At 35.6% G+C, this 26,103-nt stretch overlaps 1 protein-coding gene and 1 pseudogene across 1 annotated transcript in view; one reads left to right on the top strand and one right to left on the bottom strand.

The window, feature by feature from the left end:
- Positions 1–1,930: 1,930 nt before the first annotated feature.
- Positions 1,931–2,296, top strand: LOC145715206 (iron-sulfur cluster assembly 1 homolog, mitochondrial pseudogene; annotated as a pseudogene).
- Positions 2,297–7,671: 5,375 nt separating this feature from the next.
- Positions 7,672–26,103, bottom strand: part of LOC145715199 (uncharacterized) — a 37,369-nt gene continuing 18,937 nt past the window's right edge. Inside the window, exons 8-15 of the mRNA XM_081794899.1 lie at positions 25,286–25,339; positions 24,362–24,466; positions 23,184–23,237; positions 22,485–22,589; positions 16,852–16,905; positions 8,879–8,983; positions 8,170–8,223; positions 7,672–7,793 (exon numbers count right to left, since the gene is read on the bottom strand). Coding sequence (XP_081651025.1) covers positions 7,672–7,793; positions 8,170–8,223; positions 8,879–8,983; positions 16,852–16,905; positions 22,485–22,589; positions 23,184–23,237; positions 24,362–24,466; positions 25,286–25,339 — 653 coding nt within the window. The remainder of the gene's footprint in view (positions 7,794–8,169; positions 8,224–8,878; positions 8,984–16,851; positions 16,906–22,484; positions 22,590–23,183; positions 23,238–24,361; positions 24,467–25,285; positions 25,340–26,103) is intronic.

Here is a 26,103-nt window from a genome sequence, read left to right as displayed (position 1 = left end):
AAATCAAACTGGCAAGTGTTTCTTGTTTTTATGTTTTTTGAAGAGTTGAGTAACGTGGAAATTATTTCTTACTTCTATGCTAGGTAAAATTCATCAAGGAAGTGATCTAAGGCTCTAAAATTTAAGAATTTAAAATATCTGAAATCTAAGGATTCAGAGAAGTCAAAAGTAAAAGGATGGATAAGTATAGACCATACAAACACTAAGCAAAGGTAGAGTAGGAATATTAACATCAAACAAAACAGGCTTTAAGAAAAAACTTTTCTAGTAATAACAAAAAGAAGTTTAATTCACCGTGAAGATGTCATAATTCCAAACTTGTATGCTCGTATTAACATGGTGTCAAAAAAAACAAAGAAAATTATAAAATTATAATGAGAAATAAAAATCCAAAATTACACTGAGAGAAATTTTTTAAAGTTCATTTATTTTGAGATAGAGAGTGTGCGAGCAGAGGTCAGGGGCAGAGAGAGGGAGAATCTTAAGCAGGCTCCACGCTGTCTGCACAGAGCCAGATGTGGGGCTCAAAGTCACAAATTATGAGTTATGACCTGAGTCATGAGCCATTCAGGCACCCAGGGGGAGATTTGATACATCTTTGTCAGTAGTTAATAGAAGAAGCAGATATTAAGATATTAAATCATTAAGACTTTAGGATATTTGAACAAGAAATTTAACAAAGTTGATTTAATGGAGATATAGGCAACACCGTACCCAATAATTTCAGAATGCATATTTTTTCACATAGGGAATATTTAGCAAAAATCACCATGTACTGGATTATAAAGCCAAATCTCAACACACTAAAAAGTAATGGCTATAAGCAATTCAAAAATAATAGTAAGGAAAGTTTCACTTAGAAGAGCACTAAATAGAATAAATCACCTAGGAATAAAGTTAACAAAAGAAGTACAAAGATCATACTTCAAACACTACAAAACACTGTTGAAAGAAATAAGACAAAACTCTTAGCAAAATAGGAATAGAAGGGAACTCCTTTAATCTGATAAAAGTTACATATATAAAACTTCAATAAGGTAATACTTAATGGTGAAATATGGAAATGTTTCTCTTTGTGATCAGAAATGAGGCAGGCTGGGGCACCTGAGTGGCTCAGTCGGTTGAGTGTCCGACTTCGGCTCAGGTCTTGATCTCATGGTTCATGGGTTCAAGCCCCACATCGTGTTGACAGCTCAGAGCCTGCTTCAGATTCTGTGTCTCCCTCTCTCTCTGCCACTCTCCCACTCATGTTCTTTCTCTCTCTCAAAAATAAATAAACATTAAAAAAAATGTTTAATTAAAAAAAAAAAAAGAAATGAAGTAGGAACTCCTGGGTGGCTCAGTCGGTTAAGCATCTGACTCTTGATTTCAGCTCAGGTCACGATTTCATGGTCCTAAGATCGAGCCCCCACATCGGGTGTGGTGCTGAGCATGAGCCTGCTTAAGATTCTCTCCCTTCCTCTCCCTCTGCCCAGCCCCCACTTGTGCTCTCTCTCTCTCTCTCTCTCTCTCTAAAAGAAAAAAAGGAAAAGAAATGAGGTAAGGATGTCTGCTATCATCACATTTACAATACTATATTGGAAATTCTAACTGAAGCAGTAAGGCATGATGAAGAAATAAAAGGCATAATGATAGAAAAGAAAGAAAACTGCCATTATTTGGAAACATAATTATATATGTAGAAAACTCAGGAGGATATTCAGATAATTATAATTTATAAAAGTATAGAAAGGTTGCTGGGTACAAGGTCATTACACAAAAATCAATATTTTTTATGTATCAGCAACAAACTGAAAAAGAAAAAAATTTAAATATACCATTTTCAACAGTATAAAAAATACCTAAAAATAAATCCATTGCATTAAATGCAAAACTTTACCTAGAAAATTATACAATAGCCAGCCTAGGACACCAGAACACCAAGAAGATGATGTTAACTTTGTTAGTCCAAGCCACTGTTTGGACTGTGAGGAAAAGGAAGATGCAGGCCGACCCACCTGCCCCTACTCTGACACTTTCAGCAGTAAACAACTTCTTAAAAATAAGTTTGAACACATAGGTGGGAAAGTTTGTGTTCAAACCAGGGATTGTAATAGCTTTTCTTATATTCTAGAATATACCAAAACAAAAGTAGATTCCGATGGGGACGTTGTTCAAGATGGAGTCAGAGTGTTCATCAAAAAGAAAGCACAGCTAACACTTTTAGGAACAGAATTGGTCTAAGTTGAAGAGTTTGTGTTCAACAACCCCAACAAGAAAAGAAACTTGTGGCTGTGGAGAAAGCTTTAATATGTGAAACCTCGGGACTAGTCTGGCTGTAAGCTCCTGGAGGCTTGTGGAAGTCTGCGGGCTTACGGAAAAAATCACGTGACTGTTATATGCTTAAGGTTTATAATGTATAACTGCCTTGTGAGGAAAATACAGTGATGCATTTTGAAAATGAAGCCACTATGTTAGACTCTAGATGGTGTTATTTGTATTCTTTTTAGGGGACAGAAAATGAGAAGCCATCACTTTTGGGGGGGGGGTCATTTTTCTACTTTTTCCCTTCCTTTTAAAAGATTCATGTATAATTAACATTCAGTAAGTTTTAGATGTACAATATCCTAATTACACAATTTTATACATTTCTCAGTGCTCATCAAGATAATTCTACTCTAAATCCCCTTTACCTATTTCACTCACCTGCTCCACTCACTTTTCTGTTAAGGAAAAAAATCCTACTCTGCACTTAACTCTCTTGAATCTTTTCTGTTAGAACTAATTCCATTACAATTGCCTTTCTGAGAGGATTTTGGGAAATGTATTCTTAATAGGTGTGCAGTCATTAGATCTCTGTTGAATGGCCTGACTGCAAATCCATTGGTATTTTCCTGACCAGTTGACAGCTTTTAAAATTTAGAGGTAGGACTGACTTTTAATCATTAAAAACAATTTTTTAGTGCTCACAAGTTTATATTTTTAGGTTTGATAACGATTCTTGTGTATTTTCTAAATACACTGACAAAACAGATTTGGAGGTTTACATACGTCTTAGGACACTTATACTAGGCAGGTAAATTACATTAAAAAGATTGGTCTTCATAAAAGATCTTCCCAGAGAGCATTAATATTTTTTTTTAAGTTTTTACTTAAATTCCAGATAGCATTAGGGGTGCCTGGGTGGCTCAGTTGGTTAAATGTCCAACTCTTGATTTCAGCTCAGGTCATGATCTCACAGTTTGTGAGTTTCAGCCCCTCATAGAGCTCTGTGCTGACAGCACAGAGCCTGCTTGGGATTCTCTGTCTCTTTAACTCTCTACCCATCCCCTGTTCGCTTGCTCTCTCTCTCTCTCTCTCTCTCTCTCTCTCAATAAATAAATAAATAAACATTAAAAAAAATTTAAATTCCTGATAGCATTAATCTTTTCCCTCTGCTTTTACTGTGATTATCTTAAGTTCTCTTAGTCTGTCAATAAGATTTCAGCCACATCTATTTTTTACTTTGATGTTTATAATTTATTTAGTAATTCTATAATGATTGCTTAGTACTTTGTTTCTTTAGTTAGGCAATTCCCCTTGTTTTATTTTTAAAATTTAATTATTTTTTAATTTTATTTTTTATAGTTTCAAGTTTTAATTAATTTTTTTAAATGTTTTTAAAATTTATCTTGAGAGAAAGTGTGCATGAGAAGGGGATGGGCAGAGGAGAGGGAGAGAAAGAATCTTAAGTCTGAAGCCAGGCTCCATCTCAGGACTGTGAGATCATGGTGTGAGCTGAAATTAAGAGTCAGATGCTTAAGGGGTGCCTGGGTGGTTCAGTCGGTTGAGCGTCCGGCTTCGGCTCAGGTCATGATCTCACGGTTCGTGAGTTCGAGCCCTGCATTGGGCTCTGTGCTGACAGCTCAGAGCCTGGAGCCTGCTTCAGATTCTGTGTCCCCTCTTTCTCCACCCCACACCTGCTTGTGCTCTGTCTCTCTCTGTCTTTCAAAAAAGAATAAACATTAAATAAAAAAAGAGTCGGATGCTTAACCTTAAAACCTCAGTTGGTTTTAAGCATCCGACTCTTACATCAGGCATACATACTCTGTAAGATCCGACTCTTACATCAAGCATACATCAGGGCATGTATGAAGAATGGACAAATGTCCGAAACATAAAAAAAAAAAAGAGTCGGATGCTTAAAACCAACTGAGCCAGCCAGGCGCCCCTCAAGTTTTTACTTAAACTCCAGTTAGTTAACATATAGTGTAATATTACTTTCAGGAGTAGAATTTAGTGATTCATCACTTCCATACAACACCCAGTGCTCAACACAAGTGCCCTCCTTAATCCCCATCACCCATTTAGCCCACCCTCCCCACCTTCCCTCCAGCAACCCTGTGGGGATAAGCTTAGGAATCCCCCAGGTTTACACCAATGGGTTAACAAGGCATAAAGAAATACAAAGTCATAAAATGCTCACACCCAAGTTTGGGTAAACTAGATTGGCACTCCAAGAATAGGGGGGTGCAAAGACACCCCAAGAATAGGGAGGCACAAAGGTGCCAGGAATAGGGAGGAGCCAAGGCACCCCAAAATAGAGAGGGGGTGCAGAGGTCCCAGAATAGAGAGGGAGAGGCAAAGGCCTAAAATAGGTATGGTGCTAAGGTGCCCAATATATAGATAGGTATATGAAATTTTTTTTTAATGTTTATTTATTTTTGACAGAGAGAGAGAGAGAGCATGAGCAGGGGAGGGGCAGAGAGAGAGAGAGGGAGACACAGAATCCGAAGCAGGCTCCAGACTCTGAGCTATCAGCACAGAGCCCGACACGGGGCTTGAACCCACAGACCGTGAGATCATGACCTGAGCTGAAGTCGGATGCTCAACTGACTGAGCCACCCAGGCGCCCCTGATAGGTATATGAAATGAACAAGATTAGATATTCAGGGTGGAAGCACCCCCAAGTTAGTACTACAGCAGAAAATCTGCTTTCATAGGAGAATAGGGCCAGGTTAGGTAAATTGGTGAATTGGACTATGGACCGCTGTGCTGCAGGCAAAGCAGCCCGAAGTGGGAGATGGTTAACGTAAGAAAAGGTGCCTTATTAACCCTGAGGTTATTTCCCCTATCTGCCTTATCCCCTAGGCTGGCAAAGATAAACAGGTATGATAAATAGCGCCTCCTGTCTGTTGTTAACAACCATCTACCCATCTGCCTGGTGCCCAGATTTTGTTTTATATTGACCCAAACCCCAAACACTGTATATCTTCAAAACCCCCCTTTTCCCTCACGTCCCCAAGTTAATGTTCCTAGTTTGTCTCTTTGTACACACCCATTACATTTGGGTGTAAGCCTTCTGATCTGAATAAATATGGGGCAAGGGCCCTTATTCGGGGCTCTTGTCTTTTCCCCAGACATTATCCATCTCTTGCTTTAATCTTGTGTCCACTCTTTTGCTGGTCAAAAGAGAACTTTAGACTTAGAGTCTATGACACAACCCTTAGTTCTTTCTCTATCATTTGGAATCTGTTTCATGGTTTGTCTCTCTCTCTTTTTTAAAAAAAAAATTTAATGTTTTATTTATTTTTGAGAGAGAGAGAGCACAAGCAGGGGAGGAACAGAAAGAGAGGGAGACACAGAATCTGAAGCAGGCTCCAGGCTCTGAACTGTCAGCACAGAGCCTAACAAGGGGCTCGAACTCACGGAACCATGAGATCATGACCTGAGCCAAAGTCGGATGCTTAACCGACTAAGCAACCAAGGCACCCTTGTCTCTCTCTCTTTTTTTTTTTTTATAAAAAAAATTTTTTTTAAGGTTTATTCATTTCTCAGAGACAGAGAGAGCGTGAGCAGGGGAGGGGCAGAGAGAGAGAGGGAGACACAGAATCTGAAACAGGCTCCAGGCTTTGAGCTGTCAGCACAGAGCCCGATGCAGGGCTTGAACTCATGGACTGCAAGATCATGACCTGAGCCAAAGTCAGATGCTTAACCGACTGAGCCATATGGGTGCCCCTGTCTCTTTTAGTGCCACCATGTTATGTAACCTTCTCATTTTGAGATCTAGTTTTATTGAATCCATGAAATTGCTCTGTAATGTGAATTAATTGTCAAGTACTTCTTTTTGGTTGTTCCTTAGGTTAAACTGACTATATTACTACAAGATGGGGTTATTTGTTTTTTGCATGCTATCTTCCTTCCATTCCATCTTCTTTCCTTATTTTTCTTTTGCTATTTTTCTCTGCTGTGCTAATGCTAGAATTGGTGCCATATCCTTTCTTTTCGTTTTGCATATACTTCAGCAGTTGTGTTCAGATTTTCATTTTATTCTCAGGATTTAATGTAACAATGTTTAGTTGCTCTCTTGATAGCATCTCAGACCAGTTAGCTTTCTTCAGCTAGATGTATTTAAAGAAAACTGTTCTACTCACTTCTATTGTAATCGGAGAGTGTGGTGATATGTTACATGGTCTTCATTATATGTGAGCCCTGCTCCCATATCTGAGGTTTGGTTTAATGTCCCAGCAGGGTTCGTTGCTCTAGTTAAGTAGAATGAACTCGGTAAAGACATTTAACCAAACCACAGATCTGTGCATGGGATGGTATTCTTGGGCTTCCCATCAGACCTTCAATTCTGCCTGTAGCTCTTTGTTCTTGTTCACTTTGTTAGGTATTGGAGGAAAGAAAAACTAGACAGATTTTGGTTTTTTCATCATCTCAAACTGGAATCCTCTGGACCGGTTTAGATAGTATTAAAATAAATTGAAGAATTGAAAGAACTTACTCCTAAAACTCTCTGTGCCTGTCACCTTTTGTTAGAGTGATAGGTGGTGGTGGACAGTTGATAGATGCAATTATTTGATAGGTTTTTGCAATTATTATTATTGGTCTCTCGATTTTTTTCACTTCTTTGCTCAACATAGGTAATTTATTTATTTTACACTGGAAAAATGTTCATTTTATTAATATTTTCAACATCTTAATCTCATGTTATATATAACATATTGTAATAGTATTATTATGCTTGATATCTAGTATGTTTTTAAAATTCTTAGTATGTTTCTCTCTATCCCTTTTTAGTCTTTCTGACTATATCAGAATAGCTGAGGCATATATACTGGAAATAACCATCCGTCAATGTTTTAAATATTTTTATTTTTTATATTTATTTTTATTAAAAACATTTTAAATGTTTTTATTTATTTTTGAGAGAGAGAGAGAGAGAGAGAGAGAGAGAGATAGCAGCAGAAGAGCAGAGAGAACAGGAGAGAGAGAATTCCAAGCAGGTTCCACACTGTCAGCACAGAGCCTGATGCAGGGCCTGAACCCATGAACCATGAGATCATGACCTGAGCTGAAATCGAGTCGGACACTCAACAGACTGAGGCACACAGGCACCCCAACCATTAGTCAATTTGAATCATTCTTCATCATAGGCTGTTCTCTTATTGTTTAGTGTTTCTTTGAAATGTTTCTCATTCTGTTTTCATTTTCTTCTTTATTCTTTGATCTGAGAATTGTTTGTCAGTACTCTCACCAATTTTAATTATTCATAGTAGAACACTCTCTTAAAGAAGAGACAGGATGTACTTTCACGTGAAACTTGAATTCAGCCACATCCTTTAAAAAATGCCCTGTTGATACTAAATAAACACTATCACTGGTCTATGGATACTCTCAAACCCAAGCTGTCCTAAAGGGAATGCATTTTTATGTGCAATGCTCACCAGCAACTGGTAGGTTTTGTGAAAAATCTTCAAGTTCTTTGTGTGACAGCTTAATCCCCATATTTTCCAGAAATGGGACGAGGTTATTCATAGCCACCTTTCCTCCTTAGGAGAGACAAATTATCATAAAAACAACCAAGATGCAGAAAAACTCCTTACTAATTCATGTATATTATGGTTATCACTTTACTCATGAAGACTTTAAGGTCCAGTAAAAGCTAGTCAACGGTATAAGGAGGGTCAATTTTAAGACTAGATGGAGAGTCTCATCCTCAGACTGTATCTTGTTGTTCATATCAACATAGTGCAAGTTCGAAAGGGGCTGGGTAATTTCCTAGGGATTTATGGCATATACCACATATCCATAAATATTGGGAAATACACATGTGAAATTTTTAACGTAATAAAAATAAATCAGTGTATATGAAAAATAAGAGAATATCACAGATATATCTGCTTTCTCATCATACTTCTCACTCACTTTGAAGAGCCTTCACACCATCCAGCAGCCTTTTTTGATACACCTTTCCTTCAGCTGTAAGAAAAGACATGATGCACGGTCAGAGAAAAATAATAAGGGAGATGCACCTAAATAATAAATATTCTACAATTTTCTCCCTATTTCCATAATTTCAAAAAAAAAATAGACTTTTTAATGATTTTTCTGAAATGTACCTAATTTCCTCTCAAATAATGACAAAGTTGGTTTGGAGAAAGATTTTTAATGAGGCAAATTTATTCACTTTTGCATAAAAGGCAAGGATTAGTGGTTTAAAACTTATAAAACATATCTCATTTGATTTATTTTTACCCTTGACTTCTTTCCTTACATTCTTTCTTTTTCCATTTTTACATTTTTCCACTTACTCTCAGGAATATTAATGGAACCAAGGACAACAATACACATATCTTATTGGCAAGATTAAGTGAAATAGCTATTGATTACCATAATGAAAATGAAATGACCCTGGTTTTTTGGGTCACTTAGTTTTTATTCTAAAATAAAAACTAAAATTTTAGTTTTATTCTAAAATAATTATTTAGAATTATTCTAAATAATGTTAAAAGTTTTCAAAAATGATTAAATAAAACAAAACAACCTGTAACAATCTGACAGCATTTTAGAAGAAAATCTCACAGGCAAGTAGTCTAAACCCCTTGAAGTCTACATATATATTTTAAATCCTTACCATCAACTGGTAGAGTTTTTACTAAATTAAAGTATTCCTTGTCTGTGACCTCCACTTTCATGTCTTTCAGAGCACTGTCTACATCACTGACATCAATTTGCTTTCCTAGAAAAGACAGAAATGGTGATAAAAAAGAACTTGCGAAGAACACAAAATTAGTGAGTTTGATTACAATCAAATGCTGCTAACTAGCAATATTTTTACTCATGTGCCATTAAGATAATTTCATCGGTACTTAAGAATCACATAATCTATAACAAACAAAAAAATTAAAATAAACTTTTTTTTAATGTTTATTTATTTTTGAGAGAGAGAGAGAGAGAGAGAGAAGACATGAGTGGGGAGGGGCAGAGAGAGAGGGGGACAGAATCTGAAGCAGGCTCCAGGCTTTGAGCTGCCAGCCCAGAGCCCAATGTGGGGCTCGAACTCATGAATGTGATCCAATCACGCATGACCTGAGCTGAAGTCGGACACTCAACCGACTGAGCCACCCAGGCACCCCCCAAAATTAAAATTTATTATCACCTTGGCTGGTTTATAAATATATAAATAATAAAATAATAATTTGGGTCTTTTCTTCACAAAATAGAAATGTAAGTAGTTCTCCTGATGGTTTGAAATTGTAATTATGTTAGGAGCAGTATAATGTTAGGCACATAAATCTAGAAAGGTACAAAGATTATATGCCTTAATATGAATTAAAAATTAATATAATATATATAAAAATACACATAGTGATGCTTGTTAAAAAGTATGTTTCAAAACAGAGCCTCAGGCTTCCACAATAATTTTTGTTTTGTACTATTTTTATGGTAAATAATCTTTTGATTACTATACTTTTGTAACTTTAAGAAGGAAAAACAATTTTGGTTTAATTAAGCCTTTTGTTTAAATCAGTGTAAAGGGCATCTCTGAAGTTTGCTGCCTAGAATCCTAAACTTTTAGTTCATAAATTAGGTATGTTGCATATTTCAAGTGCATATGTCTAGTATAAATTTCTTTTTATTTATTCTGCTTAAGAGTCACTTGGCTTCATTAGATTTATACTATTTATCTGTTCTGGAAAGTTCTCTTCAAATATTGCCTCTGTCTTGTTTTCTTTCTCTTTTCTTCCTGGAATTCCAAATAGATATATCTAAGATTTTCTTATCTATCCTCAGTGTCTCTTAACCTCTCTTTCAGAGTCTCCATTTCTTTGTCTTTCTGTGCTATACGCCTTGTAATTTCTTAAGTTCCTTAGTTCTTTCTTCAGCTATTTATAAATCCTTCAAGTATTATATTTATTTATTTTTTTAGTGGCTGAGTAATAGTCCAGTGTCTTTTTTTTCTTCCAAATTTTTATTTAAATTCTAGTTAGTTAACATATACTGTAATATTGGTTTCAGGAGTAGAATTTAGTGATCCATCACTTACATATAACATCCAGTGCTCCCTCCAACAAGTGCCCTCCTTCATGCCCATCACCTATTTAGCCCATCCCCTGCCCACCTCCCTCCATCTACCCTCAGTTTGTTTTCTACCATTAAGAGTCTCTTAAGGTTTTCTTCCCTCTTTTTTATTCCCTTCCCATATGTTCATCTGTTTTGTTTCTTAAATTCCACATCTTAGTGAAATCATATGGTATTGTCTTTCTCTGACTGACTTAGTTCACTTAGTATAACGCACCCTAGCTCTATCCACATTGTTGCAAATGGCAAGATTTCATTCTTTTTGGTGGCTGAGTATTATTCCACTGTATATATACACATCTGCTTTATCCATTTATCAGTTGATGGACACGTGGGCTATTTCCATAGTTTGGCTCTTATTGATAAATGAAACTAAGAGCTGGTTCTTTGAAAGAATTAATAAAATTGATAGCCTCCTAGCCAGACTTATCAAAAAGAAAAGAGAAAGGACCCAAATAAATAATATCATGAGTAAAAGAGGAGAGATTACAATCAACACCACAGAAATACAAATAATTATAAAAGAGTATTATGAAATTTTATATGCCAATACACCAGACAATCTGGAAGAAACGGACAAATGTTTTAAATTTTTACTATTTTCACCTCTCAAAAGTCTTTTTGGTTCTTTACCAAATTGCTTGCTCTTTACTTATGTGTTCCAGCCTCTCTTTTGATTATTAAACTATATTAAGCATGCTTATTTAATAATTTTTGGTCTGATAATTCCAAAATCTAAAATCTCGGGGCACCTGGGTGGCTCAGTCGGTTGAGCGTCCGACTTTGGCTCAGGTCATGATCTCACAGTCCGTGGGTTCGAGCCCTGCATCGGGCTCTGTGCTGACAGCTCGGAGCCTGGAGCCTGCTTCAGATTCTGTGTCTTCCTCTCTCTGCCCCTCCCCCGTTCATGCTCTCTTTCTCTCTGTCTCAAAAATAAATAAATATTAAAAAATAAAAATAAAAAAACCAAAATCTAAAATCTCTGCTCATCTGCTAAATGTTGTTCATTATGGGGGTCTTACTCATGGTGACTTGTTTCTTTGTATGTTTAATAATAATTTTAAACTATAAACTGCTCTTTATGTGAAATTTTTGTTTTGAGAAAGAGAGTACCCTTCAAGACAAGAGTCAGATTGATTCATTCTAGATTATCAGTGCATGAGGTCAGGTGACACTTCAGGAGCATTAACATAGCACATCAATACACAAAGACCATCGCTTATTATAGATTATCCCTTAATTCAGTAGCCTTGGCTATATCCTCCTTGCTTCAGAGAAACAGCCGTTTCTAAAGTTAGTCAAAACATCTTCAGATCTCACATTAAGATCATATTTAAATCTGACAGCACTATATACCATTATAATCTCTACTGCTACCTGAAAGTGTCCAATATCGTTTTGACTAGTTGGTTACTAATAATGGACTATTGCTACTTTCTCCCCATATTACTATCAATGGTGTAACACTCTCTTTTTTTTATTTTTATTTTTTTTTATTTTTTTTTTTATTTTTTAATATATGAAATTTACTGTCAAATTGGTTTCCATACAACACCCAGTGCTCATCCCAAAAGGTGCCCTCCTCAATACCCATCACCCACCCTGCCCTCCCTCCCACCCCCCATCAACCCTCAATTTGTTCTCAGTTTTTAACAGTCTCTTATGCTTTGGCTCTCTCCCACTCTAACCTCTTTTTTTTTTGGTGTAACACTCTCAATCCAGGGACTCTATTTCCTTCACCGGTAGAGAAGAATTCTACTTCTGTAATTACAATTTCTGGAGTTCAAGAAGGGTCCATATCCTAAACAGATCATTTGGAAACTTCAGTACCACACTCTGATTTAATATTATTTGTTGGTGGGTCTTGTCTTAAAAGTGAAAAGGGACATAGTAGGCTAAATATGCAATAATTGGTTTAGTTTCTCTTGAAAGATCCAAGTCCTTAACTGATATAATATTGGTTCAAGTGACTGAACATTGCCCTTTCTAGAGATTTCAAACTGGTAAAACTCAAGGATAGGTGACATACTTTTGTAGTAATTATTACTTGGTGCTTTGATGCTGCTCAAAGAAATTGCTATCATAAAGGAAGAAGTCCACAGTAAAATAGATGATATAATGACTAGAGAGAATGCTGTAGCAGATCATCCTATTAAATAGACTGTGCAGAAAAGAGTTAACACAGCAAACCTAAGTCTGCGATCTTTACAAGAGCCTGCTTGCCAGGTGGTACTTGGCTGGCATATGGGAACTCGGATTTCAGAATGTTCCCTCCAATATCAACTGATAAACCTAAGTCACTGTGCCTAGACTCGTGCAAACAATGCGATTTATGGTGAATATTGGTTTTTCTTCTGGGAGTCTGGTATATTGAGAGTTGTTAGGCAGAGGGTGCCTATGTGACAAGCCTCCAGTAAAAAACCTTGGGCACTGAGGGCTTAATGGGCTTCCCTGGGCACACATGTGAAACTGCATTTTTGCTGCTGGAGGGAAAGTATGTTATGTGTGACCCTTCATAAGAAGGAGAGCATAGGAAGCCTTCACATAGATTCTTCTAGAAGCTGCCTACGTGTTTTTCTCTTACTGATCCAGCTATATCCTTTGTGTTTACCCTTTGCATCATACAGTTCTATGGGTTTTGACAAGTGCAATATGTCACGTATTTACCATTACAGTAACATACAGAACAGTTTCACTGAACTAAAATTCCCTTGTGACTCTCGTGTCCATCACTCCTTCCTATGCCACCCCCCGTAAACTCCTGGAAACCACTGATCTTTTAACTGTCTCTATAGTTTTCCCTTTTCCAGAATGTAATATGTTGGAATAACACAATATGTATGTAGCCTTTTCAGACTGGCTTCTTCCATTTAGCAGTATGCATTTAAGATTCCTTCATGTCTTTCCATAGATTGATAGCTCATTTCCTTTTATAACTGAATAATATTTCATTATGTGAAGGTACCACCATTTGTTTATTCATTCTTTAATTGAAGGTCATCTTATTTGCGTCCAAGTTTCAGCAGTAATGAATAAAGCTACTATAAGCATTTGTGTGCGGCTTTTGTGTAGACATGTTTTCAGCTCATTTGGGTAAATACCTAATTTGCAACTGTTGGATCTTATGGTAATACCGATTAAGTTTAGCTTTGTAAGAAATTGCCCAACTGTCTTCCAGAGTGACTCTGCCATTTTGCATTCCACCAACGATGAATAAGAGTTCCTCTTGTTAGCCATTCTAATAGGTACGTAGCATTCTCTCATTGTTTTAATTTGCAATTCCCTAATGACATATGATGTTGACCATCTTTTCATATCCTTATTTGCCATCTGTATATCTTCCTGGGTGAGGTGAATATTCAGATCTTCTGTTCACTTTTTAAAAAATGTTTGTTTATTTATGAGAGAGAGAGAGTGTGCAGGGGAAGGGCAGAGAGAGATGGGGCAGAGAATCTGAAGCAGGGTCTGGGCTGACAGCAGAGAGCCCAATGCGGGGCTTGAACTCATAAACCATGAGATCATGACCTGTGGTGAAGTCAGATGCTCAGCCAACTGAGACACTCAGGTGCCCATGTTCACTTTTTAATTAGGGTTGTTTTCTTATTGTTTAGTTTTAAGAATTCTTGGAATATTTTGGATATAAGTCCCTTATCAGATATGTGTTTTGCAAATATGTCCTTCCCGTCTGTGGCTCATTTTTTCATATTAAAAACTAAAGTTCGTGTTTGTTTGTTTTTTTTTTTAAGTTTATTTATTTATTGTGAGAGAGATCATGCTCACCCATGCAAGTAGGGAGGGGTAGAGAGAAAGATAGAATCCAAGCAGGTTCTGTGCTGTCAGTGCAGAGTCGGACATGGGGCTCAAATTCATGAACCACGAGATCATGACCTGAGCCAAAACCAACAGGCAGACGCTTAACCAACTGAGCCACCCAGGCGTCCCTAAACTAAAGTTCTTTCTGAGTGACCTCTTATAGATAAGAAAAACATGTGTAGGATCAGATTCAAAGATTCCATTATAGAATCACAAAATTTGACTTCAATTTTGTAAAGAAATACTTGGAATGGTCAGATTATAATATCCATGACAATAAGATCCAGCAAAGTCAGGATTTTTACCTCCTTGCATACATTTCAAATTGATTATTTGCCACAATCCTACATAAAACAACATATCACTGTAGGAATAAAAACCCCACATTATTGTATTTTTAATTTTATTTTGAGAGAGAGAGGGAGAGAGGGAGAGAGAGAAAGAGAGAGAGAGAGAGAGAGAGAGAGAGAGAGAGAGAGAATCCCAAGCAGGCTTCATGCTAGGCATGGAGCCTGATGTGGTCCTCAAACCCATGACCCTGGGATCATGACCTGAGCCAAAATCAAGAGTCAGACGCTCAATCAGGTGCCCCAAATTTGCCACATTATTAAAAACTGATTAAGATATTTTGTATTATATTAGAGGACATCACCAATTCATGCCTCCCTCCTCTGAAATAAAAATAACTCTGGAAAATCTGTAACCTTGAGCCCTGAATTACAACTATACCTTGAGGGACCATTTGGGCATTTCCAAATGGATTTTATATAGTTGCTTCTGAGTTATGAATATGTACTAATAATATTATGTTTATTTTCTGGATGGGTTGAAACACTCTTTTGTCAAAAATCCATAGCACACATAGTGGTTAACAAACTTTTAGATGTCCTGTTACCTACCTAGAGCATTCCATCTTATCTATTCAATTGTAGGGCAATATATTTTCTTTTGGTAATTATTCATGATTATACAAGAAGTTTTTCCTATTATTCAGAAATTTCACTGTCTTTTGAACACAAAAACTTCTGGGAATACTTAAGAGACATTATCAGAATTGGAAAATTACATTAAAGACCTCAAACTGAGGTTCTTCAGAGAGTCCAAGAAGCAGGTAGTTCATATAATTCACCTGCTGACCCCAAATCCGAGATCCTCAGAACAAGCGGAAAACTGCATGAAGTAGACAGCTTCCATGTAAGATCATGAGAATAAGAAAACACTGATTATCAGTGCTTTGTATACTTTTCACGTATTTTTATTCTTATTTTGTCATATTTATTCTTTTTATTACTTAATTATATACTTCTGATTTAGCCTATCATGATCTCCCTTACTCCTATCAATAACTTATTAAAGTTTAAGTTTTACTAGAGACAATCAGTTTGCTACAGTTAGGACAATCCTAACTCTATAACTCATCCTTTTACTAGCAAATCAATTTAAAGAACTGCTGTGGGGTTAAGTGACAATTTATGTGTATGAATTGTGCATGACTTTCCAATACTCTTGATGGACCTTGCCTTCTTATAAAGAGTCCATGAGATTAGAAACTTTTCTGGGGAAATAAATAATATCTAGTGGAACAGATTCCTAAGTATAACGTATTCCATCTACAGTAATAAAAAAAATTTGTGGCTGACTGAGCATATCATACAGTCCATGCCCTATTATTCAGTACAATAAGCCAGGTAAAATTCCCGGGATAAATGATAGAATTGCCTTCAATTTTCTTTTGACTAGAGGGGGATTTGCCCCATTGTTAATAGTGCGTATTGTACTTAGATTCATACCATAGACCAATTTATCTAAGAAAAGATAACTTGATTATGTAAGGTAGACTTAAGGCATTATTGGGACTAGTTTTCTTTCAGGCCTAAGAAATACTGGACCATGATTCTAGACTGCCTTCCATTTCCTTCTTATAACACCTTCAGCTAGTTTTGTTTGTGTCACAGCTGTTTGAGTTCTGCTTTTCAGAGTCTTAAATGCTTCTATGTAGCTGCTGTATGAACAAATAATTAAACAAATGATTCAGAGACAAAACCAGGACGAAACTATCCTGACATTCAGATGTCAGCTCATCTCAAAGAAAATCAATAATGGTGAAGGTCTGGACAGTTCCTGGTAATCTCTCCTAGGGCTATGGTTGAGTGAGGATCAAATGGTGGAATTAGGAATAAAAACATTCTCACATTATTAAGAAAAGTCTGTGGCTATAATACAACATTATCAAAAGAATACAAATTGTGAAAGACAGAACAAAATGTATTTGGACAGTACCATATTCTATTGCCAGATGAAAAACAAAGACCTAAGGTCACCTGCTGTATTATGCGGAGTGAATACCAGACTTAAAAATATATATTGTTCCTTATTTATAATAAAAGGCACATCTTCATGTTGGAGGAAAATACTACATATAATAATATAAGGCTAATATCACTGCGCAGAAAATTATGTTGTTGATGACCTATTCAAATAATTATGTCTACATGTAGTATCTCAGTTATAACCTACATTTTGAAATTTCTTCTCATAGGTAAAGACCTAGTACCTCTGTTGCAAAAGCACAGATTATCAAAAATAAATAGGTTATCAAAGCAGGTAGAAATATTTAATCAATGAAAGGTTAAAATAGTGAAATTAACAAATAAAGGGATGGTAGAAAATATCATTTGAACCGTGTAAAGAATTAAGTAACTTTTCACTTACCTAAGACAGAACTCAATTCTTCAATCAACGTATCTAGTTTGACCTTCCCTTTATCTACAAGTCAAGACAAAATTTACACACTGAAAAATCCAAACTCAAAAAAAAATAAAGCATAAAACACTTAAATTATGAACTAGAGTAGAGCCTAGATGAAAGCCATTCACTATATCTTGTCCTTTTTTAAATTTATAATTCTTGGATTTTGATAGATAGCTCCATTATCTGCAAGGGACACTAAGATTGTTTGAATCATACAGTTTATCTTAGGTAAAATGTTCTCTTAAGTCTTTTGGATTCGTTCTGTTTCGAACTCCATGTTTCTTTAGGAATGGCTGATAACACATGACTGGTATACATTTAAAACTATTGTTTGTGGTATTATGTTGCTTTCTATCATTGGAGAAAGACAAAAAATTTCAGGAAAAGGATCAATGAAGAGCAGAGTGTGTGGTAAAACTAAAGCTTTTAAATTTTGCTTGAGGGAAAAATGTCATGTAGGGAGTGGAAAGATGATTTGAAAGAGATTGGTTGGAACCAACAGTTTAGACACTGACATCAGATTGCTTGGATTTGGGAATAGAGTAGTGGGGAAAAAAAAGATACAAATCTTGGCTCCACAAAATTTACATTAATTTGCTTTGTTTATGGCTGTATTCCTAAGGCTAAAATAGAGACTGCTAGGTGTTAGGTGTTTAATAGACATTGTTACATGAATGAATAAATTAATTTATCATAAAAATGCTTAGCACTGTGTCTGGAATATTGCAAGACTCGATGCATATAAGGTAAGAGGGGTTCACTGAAAGTCTTCTTTTTAATTAAAAAATTTCTTAATGTTTATTATTTATTTATTTTTGAGAGAGAGAGAGAGAGAGAGAGAGAGAGAGAGCGAGCAAGCAGGCCAGGGGCAGAGAGAGACTATCCTAAGCAGACTCCACGCTAACAGTGCAAGGCCTGACACAGGGTTTGAACTCAGGAACTGTGAGATCATGACCTGAGCCAGACACTTAACTGACTGAGCCACCCAGGCACCCCCAGTGAAAGGTTTTAATCGGAGGAATGACAAAGTCAGATTTTCACTCTGGTTAAGTCATTCAGGCTAGTGTGTACAGAATGAATTTAAGGCAGTGTGACCAGTGGCTGTTACACCAATCGGGAGCCTTCTGTAGCAGTAAGTGAAGGATGATGAAGATTCATCAGTAGGGTAGCAAAGTCAGAGAATATGTCTTTGGGATATGTTTAGGAGAGAAAATGAGGGAACATAAGTCAAAGATAGTTTGTGGCTTATTTCATGGGCAATTGTGGGTAGATGACAGCAGCAGAGGAATAAGAAAATAACTAGGAATGAATTTAACAGGGAAAATAGTTTACTTTTCATATGTTGAATTTGGATTTCCACTGGGATATCTATGTCTCAATATGGATTTGTTGATATAGGAGATCTCTTAATTGATCTCCGTTTAATCAACCTGATGGCCTGAACTATATTCATCATTCATACTGATGCTGATGGTATGCTAAACTTTTACATCTAGTAAGCTACACTTTTAGTAAGCCAGCACATTTGTGTTCTTATGGGTTGACTTGTTGAACTTGTTTCCAGGCTTCTTTTTATAAAGAGGTGTACTTATTATTAAATTGATAACTTAATCATTATATAAACTGAGGAACTATAAATGGAAAAGGGAGTTATTACCATAAAAACAAATTTGAATGTTTTAGAGAGTTTATGTAAAGGCAAATTGCTAAAAAATAGTTGTGTTGAATTTGGTGTGGATAAAGAACTATAAAAAAATTGGGGAAAGAATTAAGATCTAGATGGATTCTGATGGAAAATTCTGCTCAACGTTTAAAAAAGCACTTTGCTCCACTTAAGAGAAACTAAAAATGGGGGGTGCCTGGATGGCTTAGCTAGTTAAGCATCCAATTCTTGGTTTCAGTTCAGATTATGATTTCACAGTTCATGAGGATGAGCCCCACAACAGGCTCTGCGCTGACAGTGTGGAACCTGCTTGGGGTTCTCTCTCTCTCTCTCTCTCTCTCTCTCTCTCTCTCTCTCTCCCTCCCTCGCTCCCTCCCTCCCTCCCTCCCTCTTCTTCTCCCTCTCTCTCTGTCCCTCCCCAGCTCATGCACACACATGCATGCTCTCTCTCAAAATAAATTTTAAAAAAACTTAAGAAAAGAGAGAAACAGAAAATGGGAGTGTAGATGACAAATGGGTATATTTGTGCAAGAAAATCTCCAAAGAGCATGGCTACATTAAATTAAAATAGCATTGGCTCAATTTTTTTCATGGAAACAAAACATTTAAGGTATGTGTGTGTGTATATATATATATATATATACACATATACATATGTGTATATATATATGGATATATGTATACATGTATATATATATAAATTTAAGGTATGTATATGTATATACATGTATATATATATATGTGTATATATATATATATATATATACATATATATATATATATATATATATATATATAAAAATTTTATTATTCCTTACTTTAACTAAATTTTTATATTATCAGATCTTGCCCCTGCCATGGTACATAAAAAGACCTCAGTGTCCTAAACTGAAATGTATGAAATAAGTATAGGTTTGAGATAAAAGGCTTGAAATCTTAAATACATATGGTTAAGTGGAATCCTACAGGAACAGTGTGGAAAGAGCCTGAAAATAGAACTGTTATATTACTATCATTTAAGCCAGTGATTTTCAAAAATTTTTACTGTAAACCATACTGAGAACTCTGAGCACGTGCACACACACACAAGTGATCATGAAGACTCATGAAACAATATCTAGCTTTACTATTTTATTCTATTTTATTAAAAAAAAAACTCAACCCACTGGTTTGAAGTGAGAAAGAAAAGCCTATAAGAAAATGAGCCTTGTGGGGCGCCTGGGTGGCTCAGTCCGTTAAGTGGCCGACTTCGGCTCAGGTCATGATCTCGCGGTCCGTGAGTTCGAGCCCCGCGTCAGGCTCTATGCTGACAGCTCAGAGCCTGGAGCCTGTTTCAGATTCTGTGTCTCCCTCTCTCTGACCCTCCCCTGTTCATGCTCTGTCTCTCCCTGTCTCAAAAATAAATAAACGTTAAAAAAAAAAAAAAAAAAAGAAAAGAAAAGAAAATGAGCCTTGTGAACAAGACAAGGGTACACATTCTCACCACCTCTACTCAACACAATACTGGAAGTCTATTCTAGAGCAATCAGTCTAAGGGAAGAAAAAGCATCCAAATAGGAAGGAAGAAGCATAATTGTCTTTGTTTGCAGATTATATCATCTTATATATAGAAAGTCCTGAAGACTCCACCAAAAAACTGTTAGAACTAATCAATGAATTTAGTAAAGTTGCAGGATACAAAATCAGCATAATGAAATCAGTTGCATTTCTATACACTAACAATGAAATATCTGAAAAAGATATAAAGAAAACAATACCACTCACAATAGCATAAAAAACCCAAGATATTTGGGAATAAATGTATGTATGTATGTATGTATGTATGTATGTATGTATGTATGTATGTATCTATTTATCTATCTATCTACAAATAGGCTTAACAACCAGTGCGGAGCCCAATGTGGGGCCTGAACTCACATCCCGGAGATCAAGACCTGAACTGAGATTGAGAGTTCGACACTTAACTGACTGAGTCACCCAGGCGCCCCTTCGGAATAAATTTAAATAAGGAGGTGGAAGATCTATATAATGAAAACTACAAAACCTTGATGAAAGAAATCGAAGAAGACACAAGCAAATGGAAATATATCTCATATTCATGGGTCAGAAAAATTAATATTGTTAAAATGTCTATACTACCAAAAGTCATTTATAGATTCAATCCAATTCCTATAAAAATTTCAATGGTATTTTTTTCATAGACATACAAAGAAATCCTTAATTTATATGGAACCACAAAGGACCCCGAACAGCCAAAGCAATACTAAGAAAGAAGAACTAGGCTGGAGGCATTACCCTTCTTGATTTCAAACTATTATTACAAGGCTCATCAAGCAGTATGGTACAGCATAAAAATAGATACATGGGCCAAGAGAACAGAATTGAGAGCCTGGAAATAAAACTTCACATATACAGTCAACTGTCAACAAGGCAGCCAAGAATACTCAATAGGGAAAGGATAGTCTCTGATATAATGGTATTGGGAAAACTGGATAACCACACGCAAAAGGATGAAACTGTGCCATAATCTCATACCACTCACAAAAATGAACTTGAAATGGATTAAAGACTTAAATGTAGGACCTGAAAACTGTAAAAATTCCAGAAGAAAACATAGGGAAGAAAGCTCCTTGACATGAGTCTTGGCAATTATTTTTTTAGATAGGACACAAAAAGCACAAGCAAAAAAAAAAAAAAAAAAAGAAAGAAAGAAAGAAAGAGAAAGAAAAAGAAAAGAAAAAATTACTAAGTGGGACTACATCACACCAAAAGGCCTCGGCCCAGAAAAAGAAACAATCAAACAAATGAATAGGCAACTTACAGAATGAGAGAAAATATTTTCAAACTGCATTTCTGGTAAGGGGTTAATATTCAAACTATATAAGGAACTTGTACATTCAGTAGCAAACCCCCCAAAAATCCAGGGAAAAAATGGGCAAAGAAACTGAATGGCCATCTTTTTAAAGAACACACACAAATGGCCAATAGGTACATGAAAAGGTGCTCAAAATTACTAATCATCAGGGAAATGCAAATCAAAACCATAATGAGATATCACCTCACACTTGTTAGAATGGCTATCATCAAAAAGATAAGAGATAACAAATGTTGATGGAGATGTGGAGAAAGGGAAACCCTTGTTCACCGTTGGTGGGAATATAAATTGGTGCAACCACTGTGGAAAACAGTACAGAGGTTCCTCAAGTAATGAAAAATAGAGTTACCATATAATCCAGCAATCCCACAGCATATGATTCAAAATCCCACTTTGAAAGAGGATTTCAAAAAGATATCTGCACTCCCATGTTCATTGAAACATTAATCACAATAACCAAGATATGTCTCTATCAACAGATGATTAGAGAAAGATGTGGTATATTATATACAATAGAAAATTATTCAGCCATGAGAAAAAAGGAAATCTTGCCATTTGTGACATGGATAAACTTTGAAGGCGTTGTGCTAAGTGAAATAAGTTGGACAGAGAAAGACCAATACTATATGATATCACTTGCATGTGGAATCTAAAAAAACTGAACTCACAGAAACAGTAAAATTGTGGTTATGAGGGGCTGAGGGAGGAGGTGGGGAAATGGGGAGGTGTTAGGTTAAAGGTACAAACTCCCATTTCTAATGTGAGTAAATTCTGAGACTATAATACAGAATGGTGATTATAGTTAATAACACTGTCTTACATACTTGAAAGTTCCTAAGAGAGTAGATCGTAAATGTTTTCACCATAAAAAAGAAAGGTAATTATGTGATGCAACAGGGGTGTTAGTTATGGCATAAACGTTTTGCAATATACAAGTATATAAAATCAACAGGTTTACACCTTAAACTTACACAACGTTATATGTTGACTGCATCTCAATAAAGATGAAAACAATAAATATCTCTTAAAAAGTAAAGGGGGAATGTCAGTGCTCACCATCATCTGGCAATCTTTCTATCAGATCCATGAATTCTCCTTCTGTGATGCTGATTCCCATGTTTTCTAAAAGAGTGTCCAGCTTATTGACATCAACACTGCCTCCTAAGTAAGGAGCAGGAAAGGAATATAGTAAAACAATCTTTCTAAAACTGGGGCCGTGCATTCACTCTACTGTGTTATTATTCCTCTTTATCAAGCATATGTTTTATTATAATAAGGAACACTTCACATATTTCTTAGCATTATTGTTAAGATTTTCAAGGCAAACACCAAAAATCCAGTTTTGTTCAGTGAATAGGACAATAAACTTCCTTTCACTTTTATGTTAGGATTCTGAAAAGCCAGAGCTAGAGGCGACTGACATAATATTCTATAAAACAAGAGGTATTTTTGTTGCCTGCACTTTCAAATTATTTGCCTTTACTTTTGATTGAAATCTTTACCTGACAGCATTCATTCTTCACCTTTTGCTTCGTACTTTATTTTGTTTCTTTGGGGCTAAGGTAGGAAAATCCCAGACAGTTTAACACTTTCTGTAAAGTATTAGTGCAGGAAACTACTTGGTTTACCTGATAAAATGCAGATCTACTAAAGAAACATAAATAAAGACACAACTATATAGGAAAGGACGATTCCGATTTTAACGACACAACTAAAGGTTTCAGATTCTGTCTTTTCACAGTGCTTCTTACTCACGTTTGAGAGACTTTAGGCCCTTCATCAACCTTTTCTTATACACTTTTCCATCAGCTATAAAAAATGGGTATTTTGAAAACAGAGTCAGAAAGAAAGAGTTTAGAAATCTTCGAGTAAGGAACATTTCAAATTACAAACAGATAAATAGATACACCAAAATGTTTGCTCTCAGGGGTAAAGGAGTAAATTGGAAATCATAATCATGAGATACTCTTTTTTGTTGTTGTTCTTCTGTATTGAGAATGTAGGGACAATAACAGCCTCAAATACTGTTTGTGGGAGTTCAAATTATAAATATTCTGAAAGGCAAGTGAGAAGACAAAATATCTTCCATTCTGTAAGTCTACTTAAAGGAATTTCATCTCAAAAGATTTCAGAATGCTTACAAAGATTTATCCACAAGGCTGTCAAATAAAAAAAGGACATATATTCAAAGATGGAAAACTGTAAAATATACATCTCATTTTTCACGGTAGCTATCACTTTGAGTTGGGAATAGAGAGGTTTTATTTTCACTTATCTACACTATCAAGGTTTCTATGATAAATACGTTACCATTGTGAAGACATAACAGTTATAAATAAATTAATAACACATAAATATTATCTATCAATCTAGTATCTACTGTGCACTAGAAGGAAATGTATGAAAATATTAATAATGATTATCTTTGGGTTAGAGGACTAAAAGCATTTTTTATGAAATTTTTTGTTGTAGTTAAGAACTATGGCCTTTTCTCAATGTGCCATATTACCCACTTATTGATAAACAATATATTCGATGCTGCAGAAACACACAACTATTAGTTGGTGCTGGGAAAACTGGACACCTTCCTCTCTTTCTTTTTTCTTTTTTTTAAATGCTTTTTTTTTTTTTTTAAATCCAGCTGATCAGTAACCTGAGGGCTGAGTAATGAATTTTTCCTTTGATAGCAACTCATAACTGAAAAGGCTTAGACAGATGATTTTTATTTTTTTTTATTTTTTAATTTATTTTATCTTATTTTTTATTTTTAGACAGATGATTTTTAAATCAAAATCCAAGTGGTGAGATTTTTCTGTGTATTTGCATTAGCTTTTTAACAGTTTTCAAGCATTTTTAATTTATTTTGTAATTTTTCATATACTTCTACAAAACTAGTCTTTCTAAAACACCAAAATAGCACCCATAAGACTCACCATCAAGTGGCAGTGTCTTCAGCAAGTTCAAATGTTCATTAGGTGTGAGCTTGATCCCCAAGTTTTCGAAAACACTTTCAAGTCTATTGGCATCAACTTTGTCTCCTTTGAAAGAAAAACGGATTGTTGACACATGGAAATTTTAGGACATTATAATGATCCAAAATAATGAAACGGCTGACTTAGAAGAATACCATCCTCACTTTCATATTCTCATATATTCTAATAGTGTTTAAGAATAATGAGGCAAAACTTATTCCTTGATTCTTCGTAAAGACAGAGTGGCCTCCTAAGACTAATGGCAAGACACCATAGAAGAAAATGGTTATATAATTGGCTAGTAATTTAGGATATTTAATCTGTTTTTCTCTTTTTAATGTTGAATCATGTGATTATTATTTAAAGCAGAATATTTTCTAAACTTATTCATCTTCCTATATTCTGTGCCTATTTGGCTACTCAAGCCAGTAGTCATTAACTCAAAAGCTTATAGGAGCCTAGACAAAGAAGGAATGAGTGAAACTAGCACATGCCTTGTCCCAAGAGAAAATACATCAGTTATTGTGGTGAGGAAATGTAGGGCCAGTGTTGCCTTATCTTACAAAACTTGACTGCAGACTGGATTCAATTCATGGGTGGCCCGTTTGTTAAACCTCTGATTTAAACACTGGTTAGGATCAATATAATACTGGCAGAAACTACAAGAAAATATCATTATTACTTAAATATCACCATTTTCTTTTGTAGCCAAATGCTAGATAATTCAAAGTCAAAGGGAGAAGTAAAGTTGAATGGAAATACTTCATGAAAATATGTAAAATATCAACATTAATAAATTTATGATATAATATTGGGAAAACACTATGCAAAATATAACATAGGGTTAGAATTTAATTAAAAATGTTTAAGTAATGTCTTACTCACCCGAAAAAGATTTCACTTCATTCATCAGCTTTTCCAGATCAACCTTGCCTTTAACTGTAAGGCAAGGAATAAATTGGATAGAAACATGACAATGAGACCAAGAAAATGTGTTGCATAGAGCAGAAAAACTTAGCAGTATTTATTTGCTTTAGAAAATTTAACCTTTTGCAGGTACACGCTTTTAGTTACAAAATAAGTCATGGGGTTGTAATACACAGCACGATGACTATACTTAATACTGAAATATTAATATTTGAAAGTTGCTAAGAGAGTAGATCTTAATTTTTTTTAACGTTTTTTTTTTCCTTTGAGAGAGAGAGAGACAAAGAGAGACCAGGCAGGGGAGAAGGGCAGAGAGAGAGAGAGAGAGAGAGAGAGAGAGAGAGAGAGAGAGAATTCCAAGCAGGCTCCAAGCTCAGTATGGAGCCTGATGTGGGGCTCAATCCCAATATCCTGGGATTGTGACCTGAGCTGAAATCCAGAGTCGGATGCTCAATCGTCTGAGCCACCCAGGCACCCTGAGAGATCTTAAAAGTTCTCATCAAAACAAAAAATATTTGTAACTGTATATTATGATGGATGTTAACTAGACTTAATATGGTAATCATTTTGCAATATATACAAATATTGAATCATTATGCCTGAATGTAATGTTATATGTCAGTTATACCTCAATATAAAAAATATAAAAACTGGTTACACATACACACACACACGCACGTGCACATCACACACAAGTGCACACACACTAAAACTTAACCTTTGCTACACCCTTCATAAGAAGGTAGACGAAGAGGGGCACCTGGATGGCTCAGTTG

Source organism: Panthera onca (assembly GCF_046562875.1).
Source record: "Panthera onca isolate mPanOnc1 chromosome E1 unlocalized genomic scaffold, mPanOnc1 haplotype 2 h2.Chr16_ul_9, whole genome shotgun sequence".
Lineage (NCBI taxonomy): Eukaryota > Metazoa > Chordata > Mammalia > Carnivora > Felidae > Panthera > Panthera onca.
This window is presented reverse-complemented; position numbering and strand designations above follow the sequence as displayed.